This window comes from Leptidea sinapis, chromosome 2 (assembly GCF_905404315.1).
Source record: "Leptidea sinapis chromosome 2, ilLepSina1.1, whole genome shotgun sequence".
In the NCBI taxonomy this organism is placed as follows: domain Eukaryota; kingdom Metazoa; phylum Arthropoda; class Insecta; order Lepidoptera; family Pieridae; genus Leptidea; species Leptidea sinapis.
Window position 1 is genome coordinate 16955060 of NC_066266.1, and position 23725 is coordinate 16978784.

At 34.7% G+C, this 23725-nt stretch overlaps 2 protein-coding genes across 2 annotated transcripts; one reads left to right on the forward strand and one right to left on the reverse strand.

Annotated features, from left to right (window-relative positions):
* Positions 1-232: 232 nt before the first annotated feature.
* LOC126977832 (protein PFC0760c-like) lies at positions 233-8583 on the forward strand. The gene is made up of 2 exons (XM_050826459.1): positions 233-1262; positions 1610-8583. Exons 1-2 carry the CDS (start codon positions 369-371, stop codon positions 2762-2764), a joined length of 2049 nt encoding a protein of 682 aa, XP_050682416.1. The 5' UTR covers positions 233-368; the 3' UTR covers positions 2765-8583.
* A 5770-nt stretch (positions 8584-14353) lies between these two features.
* LOC126973166 (uncharacterized) lies at positions 14354-15929 on the reverse strand. The gene is made up of 3 exons (XM_050820379.1): positions 15682-15929; positions 14712-14839; positions 14354-14488 (listed from the first exon to the last, which is right to left on the reverse strand). Exons 1-3 carry the CDS (start codon positions 15833-15835, stop codon positions 14354-14356), a joined length of 417 nt encoding a protein of 138 aa, XP_050676336.1. The 5' UTR covers positions 15836-15929.
* Positions 15930-23725: the final 7796 nt, after the last annotated feature.

Here is a 23725-nt window from a genome sequence, read left to right on the forward strand (position 1 = left end):
ATTGCTGGGCAAATGATACTTAATATCTTATCTTTATATCTTAATAACAAATAAATGAAAATGAATATGTCCCAAGGTGACGAAAAAATCACGATTATAGATTGAGTTGTTGAGAGGTAACGAAATCTCATTAGCTATTAATATTTATATATTTTGTACACTATGTTCGACTATGATGAACAAAAAACATCTCGAAAACTAATATTCAATATGATTATATATTTTCAGAACCCAAAACATCAATCCCTTACGTTGCATGGCCGAATCTCGAAAGCGCAAATAAACCTACAAGAAACGCAATAGTTGATAGCGATCATCGAATCATAATTGGAAAAACTGAGGTCGATGATGATGAAGAATGTGATGAAATGGGAAATACTGATGAAATAAAAGATGACACTGACAAATCAATACTTCATCCAACTGAAGCTAACTACAGAAAAGCTGGAGGTACTGAAGACATTTCTGTAAGTCATCAACAAGATGATAATAAAATGATATTTGATAACTCTAATGAAGATTTGTTGAATCATGACCTTGGAACTGTGATATATAAAAATGAAAATAGTACTAAAAGTTTAGAAAAGACAATTGTTAATCAAAGTAGTGTAATACAAGAAACTGTAGTCCAAGATATAGAGCCAAGTATTAGTGACTTGCATTATCAAATAACTGATGTGGGAAGTAAAGAAGAAATACTTAGTGGCTTTAGTAATACGTGTGTTGAAGTCCAAAACGCAAAAGAAAATATGGCAAGCTCAAGTAATCAAAGTTTTGATATCCAAAATAAAGAGGAAATCATTAGCAGCTCTGATAATCGAGCTATTGGAATTCAAAATAAAGACGAAATTCTTAGGGACTCAAATAATGAAGATATTGAAACCCAAAATAAAGAGGAGATACTTCGCAGCCCAGTTAACCAAGATATTGATGTCAGTCAAATGAACGATGAGCAACAAAGTCTGAGCAATAACGATGACGACGTCACTCTTATTCTTAATGATAACGTAAATGAAGTGAAAAATAATGAAAGTATTACTGATGACAGAACTAACAATGAAAATAATAACAAAGAAAGCGTAGCTTACACTAGAGCGAAAAGAAAAAGTAATATTCCCCGTAAATATAAATTTAATGACACTGAAAGTGATACGGATGACGACGAAGATTATAATGAAAACGAAACCAATGACAAAAAACGTGCTGATAAGCCTGGGGGCAAATTATTGTCAAATATACATCAATGTTATGTTTGTTTTAAGGTAAGTAGGTCTAAAATGTATAGTTTTTGAACATTTCAGAAGTAGCAAGTGAAAATTCACATGAAATGCGTTTTCGCACCTGCTACTATGTTTGGTAAGGAAGAAACTGGGGGTCGAACAAACAATAGAGTGAAACACTAGTTCAAGCCGGTCCGCATTATATCGCTTAATTGGCAATGACTCCTCTGATGTTGACATAGAACAGAAGTGAATATAATTACTCACCAACAGATGCTAGTTGTCTTATTATTATTTTATTTTTTTAGATTATGATGTAAAATAGCAGGCAACACCTTCGTTTTGATTTAATATAATTGTTCTAATAGGACTCTTATTTTATATTTCAGCTTTACAAAACCAAAGATGAGCTGCTCGATCATTGTGAGCAACATTTTGATGTTTGTAACAGAACCATGCTACGAAAATGTCCACTGTGCGATCATGTTGCCGACAAAAACATGAGAAGACACCTCAAACTTAAACACAACATTAAAACGAACCTTCGCACTGGACATATAAAAGATAGAAAAGATAATTCCGGCGGCTCCAGATTCTATTACGAATCCAAAAGTAATAAATTTGATAAAATGGAAATAATTCCGAGTGTTAAAAATTTGAACCGCGAAGCGTACATGGATTTGGATAAAAAACGACGCGAAAGTAATATAACAACAGTGCAAAAGAAGAAATTGGTTAAGAAAGGGAAAGAATGGATTGTAATGAAGGAAAGAGTTAATATTGACAACTATGTTTTGCCACAATTCGATTCTGGTGATACAGAGATTGGTGAGACAGATGATTACTGTCAGAAATTGAAGAATTTAAGCAGGGTTGCTAAAAAGAAAGGGCATAAAATGATGTATCCTTGTGATAAATGTGTGAAGATTTGTCAAACACTGTCCGCTTTGAAACTACATTATAGAACACATGATCCAAATCCGAAACCTTACAAACCTAAGGTGTGGAAACACAAATTAAAATTAGATGAGGAGAAACCTAAAAAAGGGAAAACAGGCAATAAAATTAGTAAACTAAATAAATCTATTAATGATAAACAAAATATAGAAACTAGTGATGGTAGCAATAAAAATAAAACTAACAATAATAGGTTTTTAGATCCAAAACCAGTTGTAAACAAACATAAATGTGACCCTAAATTAATTAAATTTTACAAAAACAATATAAAGGGCGGAGATATTGAATTTTGGCAGTTCTTAAAGATCTATAACAGACTTACTCGGGAGAAAATAGATAACTTCGAAGACCTAGAAAATAGAACTGATTTTGGACTTCAAATAAAAATGGAAACCATAAAAGAAAACAAGGTTGGGGGCACAGTTGAAAAAGAGAGTGACGATAAACCATGCAAGGAAAAAAGAGACAGAGGAAGGGTACAAGTAAAGAAGAATAGATATAAAAGAAAGATTATGTTGAGTAAGAAAGAGTATGAAAAGAGGAATGAACTGAAGAAAAAATTGAGGGAAAATATAATAAATACATAAATATATATTTTTTTTGAATTACTTAGTGTGTATGTATTATGTTTAGAGAGCAATATAAGTATTAGTGTAAGCATACAGAGTGGATAGTAAACAGAGACAAAATTTTATATTATTTCAAGTATTGTAGTGTGTGGTTTATTGGGAATCTTATTACTAAGACACCACTGCCATTTTATGTCTATCAGCGGACTGTATCACATTAATCACTATAGTTAGATAGTATTTGTCAATATCACCAAAAATACAAAAGTATCTAGTCTTGCCATAAATACTGAAACAAAGGAAAATTCTTCACTGCTAAACGTACGGATTGTTTTAGGGACTCTAAATTGTCAAGGCGTTTAGAGCAAGCTGTACTCTCCAAAACTAACCATAAATCATAAGCCAGCGGATTAAGATTGGGACAAGACGACGGCTAATCTTCAGGCCAGTTCGTTTCCAACCAAGGCTGCGTAGACCGAGCTTTATGACCCGACGCCGAGTCTTGCTGGAAGGACCATTCTTGGTTATTGAACATGGTGTTGTTAAGGGGCTTCACTACATTCTCAAGAATGGTATCGTGATGCACTTGTGCCGATGTTTTGATACCTTTTTCACAAAATTATGGCTCAGTCACTCCTTCATTACTACTACCCCATTAAACCATCACTGAAGTCAGATAGTGCCCACGTTGCACTCTGTAGCTTTGAGCATAAATACGGTCATTTTGTTTGTTAAAATGCTGCTCAATTGTAAACAAATTCTCATCCTTAAATAAAATTTACCTGTGACCTCCCTTTGTGTACCGCTTCAGTAGCTGTTTCGATTTTACCACCATATTCTTTTTTAAATTATCAGTAAAGAAATGACTAGTATATCTCTTATAGGCTGTCATCGTAAGTCATCTTTTAAAATATGCGCAAGGTTGTAGGTGCTATCTTCATTACCCGACATAAAATCTTTTGATTGCGGACAGGATTCCTTCGAATTCTATCTCATACTGCTTTGACCACCTTTTTCGTACTAACACTACGTGGACGGCCAGATCTTTTTCTGTCACAAACAGAGGTCTCATTGTTCCTTTTAATAGCCCGGTACATAAACATTTTACTAATACCAAGCATATGGAGAGTTTTAAAAATTGCATTTGGCATGCCTACTTTGTGTAATGCAATCAGCAACGATTCGGTTCTCTTTATCACCCTACTCCATTTTAATATCGCATAATATTGTACAATGTATTGGCGCCAAAATGAGAAAACTCAATGAACAATCACATGAAAATGACAGATTCCAAATTGTAATATTTTGTTTATTTTTAATTGTAACAGGATTTATGGCCAGACTAAGTACATACAGTTATCGCGCTAGTTGAAAGCAGTCGGGGTTTCAGGTAAAGATTTGGAGCATCTCCCCCGCTGTCCGCACGTCTCACCTCGCGCGCCTTCAGCATCCATATTCACTTTAAAAAATAGTGCAGTCAATCTACTTTCATATGGAGAATATTTTTTCGTACTACCAACTGTTTCTTGTTCACTCTGTATAATTTTATTTTGACCTTACTGTAGTTTTAAAGGATCTCATCAGATTTATTTTTATTTAGCGAATAATATATCGGTGTGGAAGATTATTTACGTATTTAAATATTTGATAGTAAACAATATATGTTAACTATTCCGGGCAACGAACAAGCACTCTACCTTGCAGTGTTGTCACTCCTATAGACATCAAAATGGCACTTAATTGCGTCTATTATATGGTTGTTCTCACTTCACAGGTGCCCAATAGGTGTCATATAATAAAAAATATATGCAAAAGTAACGCGTGTAAATAGACTATCAGAAGCTTGAAATATTTTTATTGGTCCTTCGAACCTATTTACTCCAGCTAAATTAGGGGCGATAGGGCTCTTCTTAACATCAAATTTTTGAAAAAAAACAATACATGTTTACTGATTGTAATTTAAGTAGGGATATCTTAAATTTTTTTTAATATATAATGCGTCAGTGGCGAAATAAGTAGAACCGTTCAGTCACCACAGTGGACCCGGAACGTATCTCGCCCGCCACGTGTTTTTCGGTTTCCCGATTCATATTTTGTACTATTGGTCATTTTTATAAGGTCGGCAACGTTCTTGTGATTTCTGTAACACCGATACAAGAGAGTTTAGGCACCTACTATTAGCTACTCGTATGTATGTTCGTTAGTCTTCCTTCCCCAAACCTAATCTATATCTTGGTATATTTATTCCAATTCCAATCTATATATTGTATATTTATATATACATTATGGCGCCATCGATCATCATCCCCATTTGTTGAGATGTCGCTCTTTGTGATCTAAAAATAAGTCGGGTCACTCTTTTTAAGGTTTTTGATGGCAATTTTATTTTGAACAGGAAATTATATTTTTTTAATAGTGCAAAAATTTCTGGGAATGCCAGTCAGAGCGAATTTAAAGTGGCGACAAATTGTCAATTTTCAACCAATCCTCCGATTTGATGTTATGAAGTTTTTAAACTTTGTGGTACTTTTTCGGCGTTTAACATTTTATAAAGTTACATAGTAATGTAAACAACCGAATAACAAAATATTTCTTTGCACATTCTCTATATTGGCTCTACTGAAAAATCTGTGTTCCCGGCCTTAGTAAATATAAAAGGATGCAGACAGGGGTTTGGTTGGAGGGTAGTTCATAATTAACGTATAATAATTTGTTGATTAATATTAAGTGTGCTGTTTTAGTTAGTTTTATTAAGAGTATATAATAGATAAATGGCTGTATAGCAGAGATAGGTAAAGACTTTTCTGGTTCATTGAATGTGATGATACTGGTAATATTAGTTAGCCAAGCTCCACCTAGAAAGGCTGAAGTTCACTGAAGAATCCACAGGCTTCAGGCAGGTTTGCTGCCCGGGATGACGTGCACAGTTGATTCTTTAGCTCTAAAACATCTACATAGCAGACTGTCCTTGGCACGTATTGCACATTATTGTTTGTCTAGAGCTGTGTTTTTCAATCTTATTTAATTCGCGCCCCATTTCATTTTGAAAAATTCTGTCACCTTGTCAGTTAGATAAATAATTTATAATTTTAATTGAACTCTTCAATGGCAGACATTAAAACTAAAAAGAGAAATTGATTTCAATTATAAAATGATTTGATTGACATTTAAAAAAGCAACATGATTAGACAAAGGTCATCCTTGTCACCAAAATTGTGTTTTTAGTATACCTGGCCTTCTTCCTTCTTAGGGGCGACCCCCCAAATAAGGCTTCGCGACCCACAGATTGAAAAACACTGGTTTAGATGACAATTGTGTTATCGTCCCTGTCAATAAGGTTTGTTCTTACGTCAGAGGTTTCTTGTGGATGTACTTTGTGGTAAATATCATTTTCGTACAATAAATAAGTAGACTCACAATCACGCTCAAAAATTGTCTTAAGCAAAACTCTGCGTACGCGTCTATTAGGCAGAGTTTTCGTTCAGTTGTGTGTCGACCGCGCTTTGAATACAACGCCACGCAATGAAAAAATGTTAAGTAATAAACTGTCCAAAAAACAGCATAATATCCAAACTTTAAAAAGGATGGAGTGTCGTATTCCAGTGCAACCACCAGTGTGTAACTCGAAGTTTTTAAATCATTTTGCTAATAATTACATTTCAATTGATAAAACAAAATGTTCTTGCATCGTGTTCGCGTCCGAGCTTCTTATGAGCGTGTTCAATAGACTTTGAACATTACTGCTACGAAATAAGGTGTTAATTTGAATGAATGTTATCTGTACGTTAACGTTATGCAACGTTTATTCAACACCGCTCGGACATTTTTGACGATTTTTTATTAGATGATTGGAATTCTATTTGTCTATAGTACGTCAATGTTAGGAATATAGAAAATAATTTGTTGTATCCAATCCAATGTAAGAAATATAAAAAAATACTCACTTTAGTGTTATATATATTTCATAAAAACAACAAACTATATTAATAGCTGAGCGTTTTAAATTAGTTATTTCAGTTCAAGAGCGTATAGTATGTATCTGTATGTTTAATAAATAATTAAATACCTATAATAATTCTCAACCATAGAATATACTATCGTATAGACGACCTGACAGTCCGTTAGCTAATAGTTTAATATTCCAAATACTATGGAGCTTTTAGTTAGTTTTATTAAGAGTATATAATAGATAAACGGCTGTATAGCAGAGATAGGTAAAGACTTTTCTGGTTCATTGAATGTGATGATACTGGTACTATTAGTTAGCCAAGCTCCACCTAGAAAGGCTGAAGTTCACTGAAGAATCCACAGGCTTCAGGCAGGTTTGCTGCCCGGGATGACGTGCACAGTTGATTCTTTAGCTCTAAAACATCTACATAGCAGACTGTCCTTGGCACGTATTGCACATTATTGTTTGTCTAGAGCTGTGTTTTTCAATCTTATTTAATTCGCGCCCCATTTCATTTTGAAAAATTCTGTCACCTTGTCAGTTAGATAAATAATTTATAATTTTAATTGAACTCTTCAATGGCAGACATTAAAACTAAAACTATATTAATAGCTGAGCGTTTTAAATTAGTTATTTCAGTTCAAGAGCGTATAGTATGTATCTGTATGTTTAATAAATAATTAAATACCTATAATAATTCTCAACCATAGAATATACTATCGTATAGACGACCTGACAGTCCGTTAGCTAATAGTTTAATATTCCAAATACTATGGAGCTAATGCCGTGTGTAGCTGACTATTTATGACTTGTCAATTTAATAGGTTACAGGCCAAAAGAATCGCTTTCCCTTTCTATCTAGCTGTCTCTCCGATATGTTCTTCTCTCTCAAAGTCAAATAAACTATTCAATTTATAGGGTTAAATTAAGCGCTTTTGAACCGTCACTATAAAGATTTGTTTTATATAACTGAAAATTTATTGAAGTAGGCGTTACTTTGCGGATATCCATAATTATACAAATGATTTAAGTTTTCTTTAAGGTTAATTCCGCCAATATTTGTTTTTAAAAAATTCGACACACTGAAACTGAGACTGCACAGTCTCGTGCCAGATTTTGGCGAGACAACACGTCCTGAGGATGCCCCGTGTAGAGGCGAAACACGTCGAATTGTTTAAAAACATTGTCGGAATTAACACTAAAGAAAACTTAAATCATTTGTATGATATAACTGAATCAACCAGATGTTCGGAAAAAGTAGAGCTCATGAGAAGAAATACAAGAAACATACTGGCCACTCTTTTCAATTAAATACACTCTGTCTATCAATATATACCCTAGTATATTGTAATTCTTGACAGAAATATTTGAGACAACTTACTCGCGGTATATTTTTGACAAACTTTAGTCACCATTTACCATTGGGACGCTACTTTGCACAGGATGCCGACTAGATTATGGGTATCACAACGCCGTGAAGCAGTAATATGCAAGCATTACTATGTTTCAGTCTGAAGGGCGACGTAGCTAGTGAAATTATGGGCAAATGAGACTCAACATCTTATGTCTCAAGGTGACGAGCGCAGTTGTAGTGCCGCTCAGAATTGTTGGGGGTTTTTCAATAATCCTGAGCGACACTGCATTGTAATGGGCAGGGCGAATCAATTACCAACAGCTGAACGTCCTGCTCGTCTCGGCCCTTATTTTCATTAAAAAAAGTCTACTAATAGAAGCCTGTGGAGTTGTTATCAGAATAAGTGGACTGTATAGGTTTGTGTGAATAGAATTAAAGGTTTTTTTAGTGCAATAGTTGTTTATTGTTAGAATAACATCACATACTAGAAATATATCACTTAATTATAACATAATAAATATATTATAAACATTCTTCGTTGGTTTCATTTTCTTCCGTCCCATGTATCTGTATGACAAGAAAAAAAAATATTTAATTGATAGAGTGACACCCTATCAATTTATTACCATAAAAAATTGTTTAAGGGGTTTTATACAATAGACCAGTGGGAGGCTCCTTTGCACAGGATGCCGACTAGTTTATGGGTACCACAACGGCGCCTATTTCTGCCGTGAAGCAGTAATGTGTCAACATTATTGAGTATGAGCCTGAAGGGCGCCATAGCTAGTCAAATTACTGGACAAATGAGACTTAACATCTTGTCTCAAGGTGACGAGCGCAATTGTAGTACCGCTCAGAATTTTTGAGCTTTTTTCAAGTATACTGAGTGGTATTGCATTGTAATGGGCAGGGCGTATCAATTACCATCAACTGAACGTCCAGATCGACTTGTCCCTTAATTTCATTAAAAAAAATTTAGATTATAATGATGAAATGTGATGAGCAAAGTGATCAGATGATAAGTGATGTGCGGCGAGATAACGGAGGTCTTAGTCACTGTATAATGAAGATATTTTTTTATGGAAAAGGAGGACAAACGAGAGTACGGGTCACCTGGTGTTAAGTGATCACCGCCGCCCACTTTCTCTTGCAAAACTAGAGGAATCACAGGAGCGGTGCCGACCTTTAAGGAAGGTGTACGCGCTTTTTATGAAGGTACCTATGTCGTATCGTCTCGGAAACACCGCAATAGGAAGCTCATTCCAAAGCTTTGTAGTACGTGGAAGAAAGCTTCTTGAAAAGCGCACTGTGGAGAACCACCACACATCCAGATGGTGGGGATGATATCCTAACTTGTGGCGTATCGTGCGAGGTGGAATTCAACGGCAGAAAACAGCTCTTTGGAACACTCCCCGTAATAAAATGCTGTAGAAGACACACAATGAAGCGACATTTCTACGCAACGCCAAGTGATCCAGCCCTTCACAGACCACTGGGTCCCCGACAATTCGAGCTACTTAGCGTTGCTCGCGGTCAAATGGATCGAGCTGTGACTGGGGTGCGGCAGATCATCCATTGTGTGGCAAAGAATCCCCACTATAAAAATGGTGTTGTAAACGTTCAACGTTTCGGGAAAGACGTCACTCGTCGAATCCAACTCGGATGGGCAGCATTCGGGAAGCTCTATAAAATCTTCTCGACCCAAATTCCACAGTATCTGAAGACAAAGGTTTTTCACCAGTGTGTATTGCCAGTGATGACTTACGAAACGCAGACGTGGACGCTAACCATGGGCCTTATGAGGAAGGTAAATGTTGCTCACAGGGCAATGGAGAAGGCTATGCTCGGAGTTTCCCTGCGAGATCGAATCAGAAATGAGGAGATCCGATGTCAGTGACTTAGGTTCACCTACCAAAGACCCAGGGCCGCGCCGACCCACGGCAGCGCCTGTGTGCGAAACCTATGAAGCGCCTCTTTTTTAACGAATCATCATAAAAAACGAATTTAATTTTTGAATGAATATTTTTAATTGTTAATTTTGACTGAAATAAATGTTCTCCAGTTTTACAGTACTTAGATAATATTATCATTAATATCTAAGTGTACAAAACTGTGAAACAATTAGGAATTAGGATACTAAATAGGTAAATCCCGTTCGCTTCTGCTTGCCAATTACTGCGAAAAATAAAACTCGAACAAAATTTTAACATGCTTTATTAATACAAAGAATTTAATACTTAAATATGAATAACAAGGAAGCTGACTTTTTTCTAAGAATAATAATACTAACATGACTATTACCTATCTATGTTATGTTTTAAAAAAACAACAAGAGTCTTAACATTTGCAAGAATACAAACATTACTTAAATTATAATATTTCCACTTTTCTCGCTTTTTTGTTTGCGAAATCCTTAATAGTTTCATGTATGTCTATATGGTCTAGTATGGCCTCCTCTATGGATATTGTTGCTAAATTAGTTAATCTTTCCTGACTCATTGTAGAGCGCAGGTAATTTTTTATAAGTTTTAATTTAGAAAAGGACCTTTCCGCGCTAGCTACTGTAACTGGCATAGTTAGCATAATTCGTAATGCTATGGTAATGTTAGGGCATACAGCTGTCAAATTGTTTAAATATATAAATTCAAGAATTTTCACCACATCATTACTTAATTTTTTGAAAAATGGCTGACAAGACATAATTTCTTCACACAAATCATCGGCGTTAATATCCAATGAATCATTTGCAGAAAGTTTCTCCTGTAAACGATGACAGCTACTTCTTAATCGACTTTGATCTTGGTCATCACTTAAATTAAATAAAAAATTAAACACGTCGTTGTGATTATTCAATAAATCAAATCTTTCATCTACGGAGGATAACGCTTGGTCTAATATATAAAAAAATACATTAATTTTAAAAGAGGTTTTCGGATCATTTATAGTGTGGTCTTCGTGTTCATAATCAAAACTCTTTGGAGTTTTACGACGTCTTAGGGGTCTGGATCTGGAAGTTTCAAATTCAGGTTCGACGTCTAATTTTTCGGCAATTTTTTTGGCATCACTTACAATTTCTTCAAAATTTGTGTCTGTTCTAATTTTTATCAAAAACTTTTTTAATTCTGTTAAAGCATCTAAAGCAACTTGCATATTCATATCGACGGACTGTAGAATTTTACTCACAAAATTTACTTTTGTCAATATTATATGCCATACATTTAGTGAACAAATGAATGAAAAGGTGCATATTTTTTCTGCTAGACATTTAGCGTCATATTTTGCCTTCTGAAGATATGATATATTATTTGATATTTCATATAGGGCATCATAAATTTTTGGTAAATTTGTAAACAGCGGTTTTATAGCATCTATTCTGCTTGACCATCTTGTTTCAGATAATGGTTTTAAGGTCAGATTTATGACATATTTTTTTAATAAATCCCATCTTTTAGGAGAGGACGAAAAATATTTATATAAATCTTGCACAATACAAAAAAAACCAGTCGTATGATGATTGAGGTTGGCAGCGTCGCTTACTATTAAATTTAAACTATGACTAGCGCACGGTACATAGAAAGCGCGGGGATTTAAATCCAGCAATCTTTTTTGAAGACCATTATTCTTACCGCGCATATTTGATCCATTATCATAACCCTGTCCCCTTAAATTGTTTATATCCAAATTAATGTTGTCTAGTTTTTCTAAAATAAATGACGTCAATCCAGCGCCAGTTGTATCTATAATTGGACAGAAAGCTAGGAAATGCTCTCTTGTTTCCAACTTTCTAGTTTCTGTGTTAAAATTGACAAATCTTATTATAATACTAATTTGTTCTACGTGTGAAACGTCAGGAGTACAATCCAGTATTATTGAAAAATATTTATTAATTCGACATAAATTTAAAATAAAATGTTGAATTTGGTTACCGAGTATGTAAATTATTTCATTTTGAATTTTATCTCCAAGATAAGTCGGCATATTTTTGAAATCCGTATCATTCGTTACGCGTCGTATGTGTTCAGTCATTGAAAGATCAAATTTTCCTAACATTTCAATACATTTTAAAAAATTACCATTGTTACGATCATATATTTTTTGGCTTTGGCCACGAAAAGCCATATTTTGTGTACTTAGAAATTGGACCACATATATTATTCTTTTGATAACATCGTACCAGCGCTGCTTTTCAACCTCTAAAAGTTTTTGTTGAATACTATCTATAGTGTTCTTATTTTAAGAGCATGACACAAATCTGTCCATTTTTTATAATTATTGAAATGAGCAGAACTTTTCTCATGTCTGCTGCAATACAAAGCTAGATGTTGCCAATCACTAATTCCCTCGCAGAATTTATTTTTATGTTTTGATTCAAATAGCTTGCAACAGAAGCAGTAAACGGCATTTTTGGACACTGAATACAGCAGCCACTCCCTGTGATACTTTTCACCGTTTCCTAAATGCCTTTCCTAATAATACTCAGAAAATTTTCGTCCCGAAAAATCACGCGGAAAATTATACTGTTTAATTTGTTTAATCGGATTTTCTATTAAATACTGGATCAAAGTAGCGTTTAAAACTTCTGGCCAGGCTCCAGGATCATCTTTGGAAAAAGTTGGTATTGGTGACGATAATTGTCTTGACGGTGACGATGGTGTATCAGGCACAGGCACAGACGTAACTTCGGCGGCATCGTCTTAAATTAATAACAGATAAACAAATACATAATATTGTTCACATGAGTACCTATCTATCTCCTTGTCTGAATAAACTGATTTATCTATCTATGAATAATTTTTTATATTTATACAAATTAGAGTGTATGTTTGTAATATTAAAATAACCGCTTTTTACTAAATGCTTATGGATGTACGCATTCAGTAAAAAGTACATAAAATAAAATATAATTTTTTACAATTTTTGTCTGTCTGTTCCTTCCGTCTAATCTCTAAAAACGGCCGGAAAAAAAGTTAATTTTTCTATTCAAAATTGAAAAAAAAAATTTTTTTAAAATATCCCAAACAGAAGTTATAATATTTATTTTATACAAAATTACATAAAAAGTACACACTTACCACTACATGAAGCGTTTTTTGAATCAGATTTAATAACACTTTCATCGATTACATGACTGGTTTCTGTCTCTAATGATTGTGTCGAAGTGGATGGTTGAGCCGTAAAATATTTACTTATTTTAGTTGCATTTTTATTACGTTCTTCTTCTTGTTTTCTTTTCCTTATTAGATTCTGGTAACCAGATAATTTCTTTTTTTTTATCATGATTACTATCACTCATCGTGAAAACACGTTAAAACAATCAGTAGGTAACACCCAAACAATGATTATAAAAATTCAATGCGCACCTTACACACACACACTTTCAATCAAATGATTGTTCATTTGTTTCGTTTTGCCTTAGCTATCTCGTTCGTTAAAATCGGGGAATACCCGTGACCCCACCCCCGCTTGCGTCGCACGCATCGCATCGGGTTGCGTTCAGAAACTCACTCATACTCATACAAACTCGGCGCCTCTACGGTTGAAAATAACTAGTACTTTTTCTCTGGTTCAAAGAACTGCCGCCGTTTTAACGTTGAGCTCGTAAGGAATGTAAACTAAAACCCTAAACGTAAAATGAAACCATAAACGTGAATAATAATAAACATTAAATATTGAGAGACTTGTTCAATAAGCGTTATAGCTGTTTTGTTGTTTACAAGGCCTATGTTGCGCCTATTGTACCTACTTACTTGTCGATACTCCACTACAAAAAACAATCATATAGGTAACAAAAATAATTTAGGTGGCAGTGGCGGCGCGGCGCCCCTATTGTCTTGGCGCCTGTGTGCGCCGCACACTTCGCACACAGGGGCGGCGCGGCCCTGCAAAGACCTACCTGACATAGCCCAAATGATTGCGAAACTGAAGTGGCAGTCGGCAGGGCACATAGCTCGACAGAAAGATGGCCGTTGGGGCAGTAAAGTCCTCGAATGGCGACCAAGTACCGGAAGACCTGGCCAAGATCGCAGAAATACCGTTGGATGAGGGCAGCGCAGGACCGATCGTCATGGCGATCTTTGGGGGAGGCCTTTGTCCAGCAGTGAACGTCTTCCGGATGAAATAATGATGATGAAACATTCAATAGATGATGTTCAAACATTATTGACTATACATGATCCATACAGTCATTACTTACACTTTGTGAAGAGTGTTCTTTACTCACTACTATGGAAAATCGAGTCTTAATGAGAAGAAGTGGTAAGAAACTCGATGCTACTTTGATTTTTGATAATGTTATGTTTCTCTATCAATAAAAGGATGAATTATCATTACTTACAGCATCAGCAATGTCAATCCACTCCAGCGCTTTCACAAGATTATCATTTTTAGATGGTTTCTTATCCCAGTTCCAGTACATAATATCCTTGAAGAGAGATGCTACCTGTAATGAGATTTATTTATGGTTTAATTTTTTTTAATCATAGGGAATGTAGTGTGTGGGGTACTTTGTGGGGTTTGTAGTTGTTTATGGTTGTATGTGTCAACCCATAGCCTTAAGAGATGTTGCTTTAGTTACCATTAATCCCGTATATAATACACATACATATTCTTGAAACTTAAAAACAAAACTTCTAATTTAGATATAAATGTTAATAAATTCTTACATGGAATTTTCTGTCAGAATCTTCGGACAAAGGTCTGTGAGCTTCAGTGAGCATAGCTCCTCTGTAGCCTTCTGGTAATGGCACTATAACTCCATCTAATGCATGACCTCGGAATGTTGCTGTCAACTCTACAAAGACAATTAGGAAATCACACTTGATTCAAGAAAAATAAGGTGCATTACCAAAATAAATTATACTTTTTTTAACACTGATGGTGAGAAAATAGGACAGCCTGTAGTGTAAGTGATTTCATCGAAATCCACTACAGGCTGTCAATGATTTAGTAAAAAATCGAGCGGATCTTTTAGAGACTATAAGCCGTAGTAAGCAGGATAAAAACTTTAATTCTAATAATCACTTTGCCTCTAATATTCTAGATTATTTAAGAATAAGCTATATAGTTGGCTAAATGCATATGATTTTTATGTATTCCGACAGGAGCCTAAGAATTCAGTGTTTATATTATATAACAACTACAACTTAAACTATGACATTCTTTTTCCAAGTAGTATGTACCTATATCCTCTTTATTATAAAACCATATAAATTATGTCCCTACTTTATATAAATTAGTACTTAGACATTTTTGACTGTATAAACCACACTGTTACTTTCCAATGATGTGTTCATCTTTAATTGTTCCATAATATATCAGAATTGTACCTAGCATAAGTTTATATAAATGTTGTAATATATGTAATGTTGATGATTCAGATAAATAAACCAGTCCGTGACAGGTATTTAGCTTCAGTGCTCCGGCCGAAACTATAATGCACCTGTTAAGATTGCTTTTATACGTTGTAGTTAGTCGACATTATGCTGGTACATATGAATTATGAGTTATAAAATTAGAGCCTACATCACCAGAATCTTCTTGTGTTCTTAGCCACTTGGGGATAGATTTTAACTCTTTAAATTAATGAACAGAACCGTGGCGGTTTGTGTAACATTATAATTATTAATTACATACCTCCGTTACCGTTATCATTAACATAGGGCTCAAAGTATTGGCTAACATTAGCAGTACCATCTGCTTCTATTTTACATGGGATATATTGAGCTTTTTGTTCAAACACGTCCTTGCAGTTTGAGTCTTTTAAATTATTTTCTACATGTATTGACATTGTAAAAAGTTTCTCCCTAATCACTAATCAGTGAGTTTTAAATATAAAAATTTAAAAACCACGTTCAATAAAAACAAATAACAAATCACATTCCCGCCATTCAATATAATTTACATCTTACTTGACAGTTGACAGTTATTTTTATTGTTTTATTTATTTAAAGCATTGGTAACAAGACCATCAGCAATCCATGCATGCATGACTCCGAAGCCGTAAAACAAGTTACAATTTAAAACAAGGTCTCTGAAAGCTTGTAAATTAATTGTAAACATTTCATCATCCGTCAATATAGTACCTAATATTGATTTCGTAAAATTCAAAGAACTTGCAAAATGTAATGAGTCATGTCGTTAAAATTGTGGTTGTGCTTTTCATCGAGGGAATTTCTTAAGTGATATAACATTGTTTGATCGTAATTCACGTATCGATTACCGATACCTTGACTTTCAGTTACCGAGAGTTTTTGTTTGAACAGTTGCAAATATTATTGTTATTGTTACGTCATTGTGTCTGTAAATAATTTGGCACTACCTACATTACTTTATTTTGTGTTTGTTCATACGCGTTCACTAGTCGCTGCCAAGAGGACTTTTTAATTTAACCTTGAACCGAAGTAACAGCTGTTTCCATGTAAGTGCCTTTGTCTTATCTTATATTAAAAAATACAAGTTCTTCATCATTTCAATTGCATAAAATATTGTTGTAATGAATTTATATTTACCTACATACACACATTACAATAATAATGTTTTATTTAAGACACTTGAAAAACATTAATATTATAGCTATTATGTTTCTCATTAGATTTTTTTTTAAATAGTTTCCTTAATTATTTTATATTTAAATGATCACAACACTATTTTCATAAAAACAATATCTATTAAATTAATATTTCTCTGGTAAATAAATCCATTACATAATAATTATAGAGGAATGTAAATTATGTTGCAATGAAGCTAAGTTTTTGTAACTGAGCCATAAATGGTTATGTTATATTATTTCATAATATTATGTCAGCACATATGAGGTAGCAATTACTAATAATAGATTCAAGATCAAGATTATGACTTTCAAATGTGTTTGTTGGCACTAATGTTAGTTATAAATTGATATAAGCAATAAAATAATAGCTTTAAGAACATTTATTAAGAATAATTTATTTATTTTTCAATTGAGTATTACCTTGCTAACCGAGCCTTGCTTGGATTTTTAAGAAGGTACAAAACTTGAACAAACAAAAACTAATAGGACATCTGGATTCAAACCGGGTCTGCTACTTTCAGGATCACCCAATGTCCCATCTGAGCTATTACAGTCTTGTATATAGTGGCAAAATTTACCTTTGTACTCTAATGCTATTGTAGCAGTTTCTCATTAAAACACGGATAAAACTACATTTTTGAAAATTAAAACCTAGCTAGATCGATTTCTCGCCCCTAAAACTACCTGTATACAAAATTTCATTAAAATTGTTGGAGCCATTGCCGAGATCCAGATTATGTATATATTTATATAGGAGAATTGCTCGATTAAAGACGATTTATTATAAGATTTGTATTATTTTATTTATTATGAATAATAATAATGTAATGTTTTGTAATAAATTGTTAATACTGCCAAAGTCTTATAAAATAAAATAGAGAAACTTAAGTTTCTCTATTAAATATAACTAAACTCACAGCCAAATTTCTATACTGTATGTTTGATAATAATTTTACATTTACCAATTGTAAATAATATAGAATTTAAACATAAAACAAATTTATTTTTCATGTGTTGTTTTTGTTTACCAAGACAAGCTTTATCAATTAAAATATAAAGATAAAGTTGTTGGTAAATTAGTTTTATCTTGCTATCTATTACTGGTCATGTTTTGATATGCTGTTAATGTAATAGATAATACCTTATATTTAGGGTATTTTTTTAAAAACTACATTAGATGTTGTGCAAATTAAATTCAAATAAAAAATATTTTGTTTCATACATACATCACATCATACACTTGCAATATTATGTATTTTTTTTTCATACAGCTCATTTGGAAGGCAGATTTATTTAGAGAAGAACAAGCAAGAAACTCCATGGTTGCTCTTTTCAATACAGATTAGGTGTATTCTTATTTCAAATGCAATTTACAAATCATTTCAATAACTAAGAACTAAAGACTTACTAACAATAGCTGCCCTGCGGTTACAACAGTATTTTTGTTATATATAGTACCTGTTGGAAGGGTGAATAGTGTAAATTATCCAATATTACACACAGCCTCTCACTGATGCTCAATAACTACTGTAGCTTATAGACAATAATAGGTATGCACATGGTATCACATTTTTTTAAATATATTACTTAAAGATCAGGGAATTGTACACATAATTATGTATTGACTGACCATTTTCACCAATTTAATATTAGTAGCTTGTTGAGACTTGAACGGTTGACCCAATCCTGGATATGCTATACTTACTGTGACATCAGGAGTCTGGCTAACATATACAAAAATTTAGTTATTGAAACTCGACTCTAAGTAGATGTAGAGATTAATAAGGATATCATCCCTACCATCTGGATGTGTAGCATTCCTCCACAGTGTGATTTCCGTGGAACTTTCTTCCACATACAACCAAGCTTTGCAATGAGCTTCCTTGTATGTTGTTTCCGCGACAATACGACCTTCAAAAAAAGCGTGTACACCTTCCTTAAAGGCCGGTGAAGAAGTGGGCGGCGGTGATCACTTAACATCAGGTGATTCGGAAACTCGTTTGTCCTCCTCTTCCATAAAGTACGCAAAACTAACTGATGTGATACATCAGTCAACTGTTTGATATTTTTAAAGGAAAAAGCTGAAGAACACCCATATGTGTGTAGATCCATAAAACTATAAAAAATTGTCAATCATCCATTCAAACACTAAAAATACTTGAATTCAAAATCACTTAATGAACGTCAAAAACTACCACCCATTCAAAATAGACTGCCTCAGACCTGAGAAGAAGGGGTTCAAGAAACTCAGTGGGCTCTTTTTTTATATACAAAAATATGGATTACAATGTTATATCATAGACTAAACATTGATAATTAAAGAGACTGAGGGTGTTCACTTCATTCCCAGTCTGTGGTATCATTAAGAAAATATGTTATTATAATAACCTTTACCACACAAACGCTTTTAAACAAATATTTTAAATTTCGTACCACATTTGTTTTGTACATTTTCTGGGATCATATTGTAAGAGCATATACTACTATATATTGTTCTAGCATGTACTAGCTTGACTTAACTGAGTGGCCCTGGCTTTTCGTGCCTAAAGCGTATAGAGGGTAGAGGCAATGAGAATCATCTTCATCATTTACCAGTGGGAGGCTCAGGCAGAGGAAGCCGGCTAGATAATGGGTACCACAACGGCGCCTGTTTCTGCCGTGAAGCAGTTAACAATACTGTGTTTCGGTCTGAAGGGCGCCGTAGCTAGTGAAATTACTGGGCAAATGAGACTTAGCATCTTATGTCTCAAGGTGACGAGCGCAAGTGTAGTCTCAGTATTTTTTTTTTTATGGAGTAGGAGGACAAACGAGCGTATGGGTCACCTGTTGTTAAGTGATCACCGCCGCCCACAATCTCTTGCAACACCAGAGGAATCACAGGAGCGTTGCCGGCCTTTAAGGAAGGTGTACGCGCTTTTTTTGAAGGTACCCATGTCGTATCGTCCCGGAAACACCGCACAAGGAAGCTCATTCCACAGCTTTGTAGTACGTGGAAGAAAGCTCCTTGAAAACCGCACTGTGGAGGACCGCCACACATCCAGATGGTGAGGATGATATCCTAACTTGTGGCGTGTCGTGCGAAGGTGGAATTCGGCGGCAGGAATCAGGTTAAACAGCTCTTCGGAACACTCCCCGTGATAAATGCGGTAGAAGAACCACAATGAAGCGACGTCTCTACGCAACGCCACGTGATCCAGCCGTTCACAGAGCACTTTTTTGTTCTTCAAGAATCCTGAGTGGCACTGCATTGTAATGGGTAGGGCGTATCAATTAACATCAGCTGAATGTGCTGCTTGTCTCGTCCCTTATTTTCATTAAAAAAATCAGTGTATATGAAAAAATGGTCGACAAAATGTATTAAATTAGGGTGGCGCTACAGTAGCATCAGGGTAAATTTCAAAAGAAACGCCAAATATAAAATAATACTAATCACTCTAGGTGGACGTTTCCCTATAATTATTATTCATGGTTATATTATCTACATTATTTTGTACAATGTAAGTTGTTCAAATTTTCAATAATGAATGTCTTTAGTCGACAATTTTTTTTTAACTTGGCATACTTCAATTCGTTTACAATTGTTACATTCACCATACTTCATACTATACCCTGTGCCTACACCAGCGCCATTGTGGAAGCTTTTTGAACTGTTATTTACTACATAAACTAGACACTTTTTCAACTTTTTTCCCATAAGAGATGACACTCCTTACATCTCTATCCTCCATACTAAATAAAGCGCGATGTGTCAAGCGCTTGTCATTTTGGACTGTAATGTTATAATCTGGCGCCCTTCGAATTAAAAAAAAACACATGCATTCACATTAATTATTGCTTCCCGGCAGAAAATTGCGCAAATCCTGTGTAAAGTAGTCCATATCCCGCGAGGTAAAGTTATATTATTCCACCTTAATGTGTGGCAGTCCTCCACTGTGCGGTTTTCAAGGAGCTTTCTTCCACGTACTATAAAGCTGTGGAATGAGCTTCCTTGTGCGGTATTTCCAGGACCATACGACATGGGTATCTTTAAAATAAAGCGCGTACGCACCTTTGATTCCTCTGGTGTTGCAAGAGAATGTGGGCGGCGGTGATCCCTTAACACCAGGTGACCCGCAAGCTCGTGTGTCCTGCTATCCCATAAAAAAAATATTGAAGTCAATGCAGAAAGTAGATACGTGGAGATGAGTAAGTTGAGAATAATTATGTAAATGTGACCGCAACGAGGCTGGGTCACCGACCTTTTTATTATAATGTTTATCTCACACGCACACATTCAAATGATTCTTACAAACTCTCTATTTTTATCATCTACCCGCGTTTTCTAATTATAGTTTAATAACTAGAATTGAGAGGTGCGTGGACGAATGCGTGTTATTATTGGATACCGGATGACCGCCGTATGTCTGAAGTTTAGATCATTTATACGTCTAGATAGACTATGACATTTGTAAAGACGTCAAAAAAAATTGACTTTAGAACTAACATCGATTTATTTTTTACCAGTCTCCTTTGGACAGGAAGCCGGCTAGATCATGGGTATATAAAAGCAGTAATGTGTAAACATTACTGTTTCGATCTGAAGAGCGCCGTAGCCAGTGAAATTACTGGGAAAATGAGACTTAACATCTTATGTCTCAAGATGTCGGGGGCAATTGTAGTGCAGTTCAAAATTTTTGGGATTTTCAAGAATCCTGAGAGGAACTTCATTGTAATGCGTAGGATAGACTATGACATTTGTAAAGACGTCAAAAAAAAATTGACTTTAGAACTAACATCGATTTATTTTTTACCAGTGGGAGTCTCCTTTGGACAGGAAGCCGGCTAGATCATGGGTACACAAAAGCAGTAATGTGTAAACATTACTGTTTCGATCTGAAGAGCGCCGTAGCCAGTGAGATTACTGGGAAAATGAGACTTAACATCTTATGTCTCAAGATGTCGGGGGCAATTGTAGTGCAGTACAAAATTTTTGGGATTTTCAAGAATCCTGAGAGGAACTTCATTGTAATGCGTAGGATAGACTATGACATTTGTAAAGACGTCAAAAAAAATTGACTTTAGAACTAACATCGATTTATTTTTTACCAGTGGGAGTCTCCTTTGGACAGGAAGCCGGCTAGATCATGGGTACACAAAAGCAGTAATGTGTAAACATTACTGTTTCGATCTGAAGAGCGCCGTAGCCAGTGAAATTACTGGGAAAATGAGACTTAACATCTTATGTCTCAAGATGACGGGGGCAATTGTAGTGCAGTTCAAAATTTTTGCGATTTTCAAGAATCCTGAGATGAACTTCATTGTAATGCGTAGGGCGTATCAATTATCATCAACTGAACGTCCTGCTCGTCTTGCTTTAAATTCACTAGCTACGGCGCCCTTCAGACCGAAACACAGTAATGATAATTACACATTACTGCTTCACGGTAGAAATAGGCGCCGTTGTGGAACCCATAATCTAGCTGGCAACCTGTGCAAAGGAGCTTCCCACTGGTAAATGGTGGCTAAAGTTAGTTGATGCAACCCAACCTTAGTATTATGAATATTAAACTAGATACCCACATGGATGGAACTACAACCTGAGAGACGAACAAGGCATACCAAGATTTACGAACCTTACATCACTCGAACGGGTGGCTCAGTGGAAGAGCGCCGGGACGGAACCCGAGCGGTGCGGCTTCAAGTCGCGCATTGTGCATAAATTTTGGTTACAAATTTAATTAAATTAATCCCAGAAGTGAAGAAAATCACTTTCAAAATCACAAATTGTTTATAGCCGAAGGGCCTACGATGCGGACTGCCAGACCTTCGTTATTTTATAAATCTACTTCCGAACGAGCTGTAAGAAAAAAAAATACATATTTAAAGTGAAATGCAATTTACCTACTAAATTAAAATATTTTTGTTTGTTTGTTTGTATAAAAGCTGAAAGTTTTATTGCGCATGTCCCCTATACTGATAAGAACGACCAGCGTCTATAGAGTTTGGTTTGAGGCTACTTGGGTAGGCAACAGGTAGTATAGGTGTATAATATAATATACTAGCAGACCTACTACAATAATTATTATTGGATGCCATGAAAAATAGATGTTGGCGGATTCTCAGACCTACCTCAGATACGCACACAAAATTTCATACGTTTCGGAGGAGTTTCATAACAAACATAAAATTTTACATATTGGATAAAAATATGTTTTTACTAGAGGTAACATAAATGACTTTCGTAATGACATCACAGATTGGAAATGGAGCGACCGCTGTCAGTGTGTATCGAAATTTTATTAATAAAAGCCCTTTCTTGTGCTCTACTCACGTCTGAGGCAACTATTTCCGAATGGGTGGTAGTTATTGACCTTCAATGAGTGATGTCACATCCTATTTTGAATTAAAATATTTGAATTTGAAAGTGTTCATCCAGTATCCTGATGTTTGTTCCCAGTTAGATCCCAGAAAATGTTTAAAACAAAAGTATTACGCTATTCAAAAGAATTGTTAAAAAACGTTTGTGTGGTAAAGGTTACTATAACATAAATGACTTTCTTAATGATACCACAGATTGGGAATGGAGCGACCGCCCTCAGGCTATTAAATAATAAGGTTAATTGTACAATGTTACTTTGTGAATGTTACTTTAATTGTAAAACATATTTTTAGGCCTAAAGGCCTGAGGCGTTCATTTTGGAATGGGTGGTAGTTTTTTGACTTTCAATAAGTGATTTCACATCCTATTTTGAATAAAAATATTTGAATTTGAGTAAACTCTTAAACCGATTAACGGATTTTAATGGGGATTACTTCATGGAATGCAGTTTAGTCCAACTTGAGAGATAGGATGGTTTTTATGAAACAATTTCATTATAACAACAGGAAGCATATTTTACGATTAATTCTTTATGTTATGAAATATTATTGACAAATTAGTTTATTAATTATTTTATTTATTAAGTATGTACAGAACCACGTCTGTCGGTTCCGGTAGTATTGCTATAACTGTACATTCAAATGTGTTCGAAGATTTTATTAATCTGATAATATAATTAATTCTATTCCTAGCCAACAGATATGTTTGAAGCGTTTAAGCAAAAAGCAATCATATATCGTGAACTATAATGTCAATATTTCTGTTTTAGA

Excerpts from the sequence above, each read along its gene's own strand:
- LOC126973166 (XM_050820379.1), bottom strand. The coding sequence starts at position 15,835 with ATGTCAATACATGTAGAAAATAATTTAAAAGACTCAAACTGCAAGGAC. Across the intron at positions 14,840-15,681 it reads TAATGATAACGGTAACGGAG|AGTTGACAGCAACATTCCGA; the intron begins GTATGTAATTAA and ends TTGTCTTTGTAG. Across the intron at positions 14,489-14,711 it reads ATTCTGACAGAAAATTCCAT|GTAGCATCTCTCTTCAAGGA; the intron begins GTAAGAATTTAT and ends ATCTCATTACAG.
- LOC126977832 (XM_050826459.1), top strand. The coding sequence starts at position 369 with ATGGGAAATACTGATGAAATAAAAGATGACACTGACAAATCAATACTT. Across the intron at positions 1,263-1,609 it reads AATGTTATGTTTGTTTTAAG|CTTTACAAAACCAAAGATGA; the intron begins GTAAGTAGGTCT and ends TTTATATTTCAG.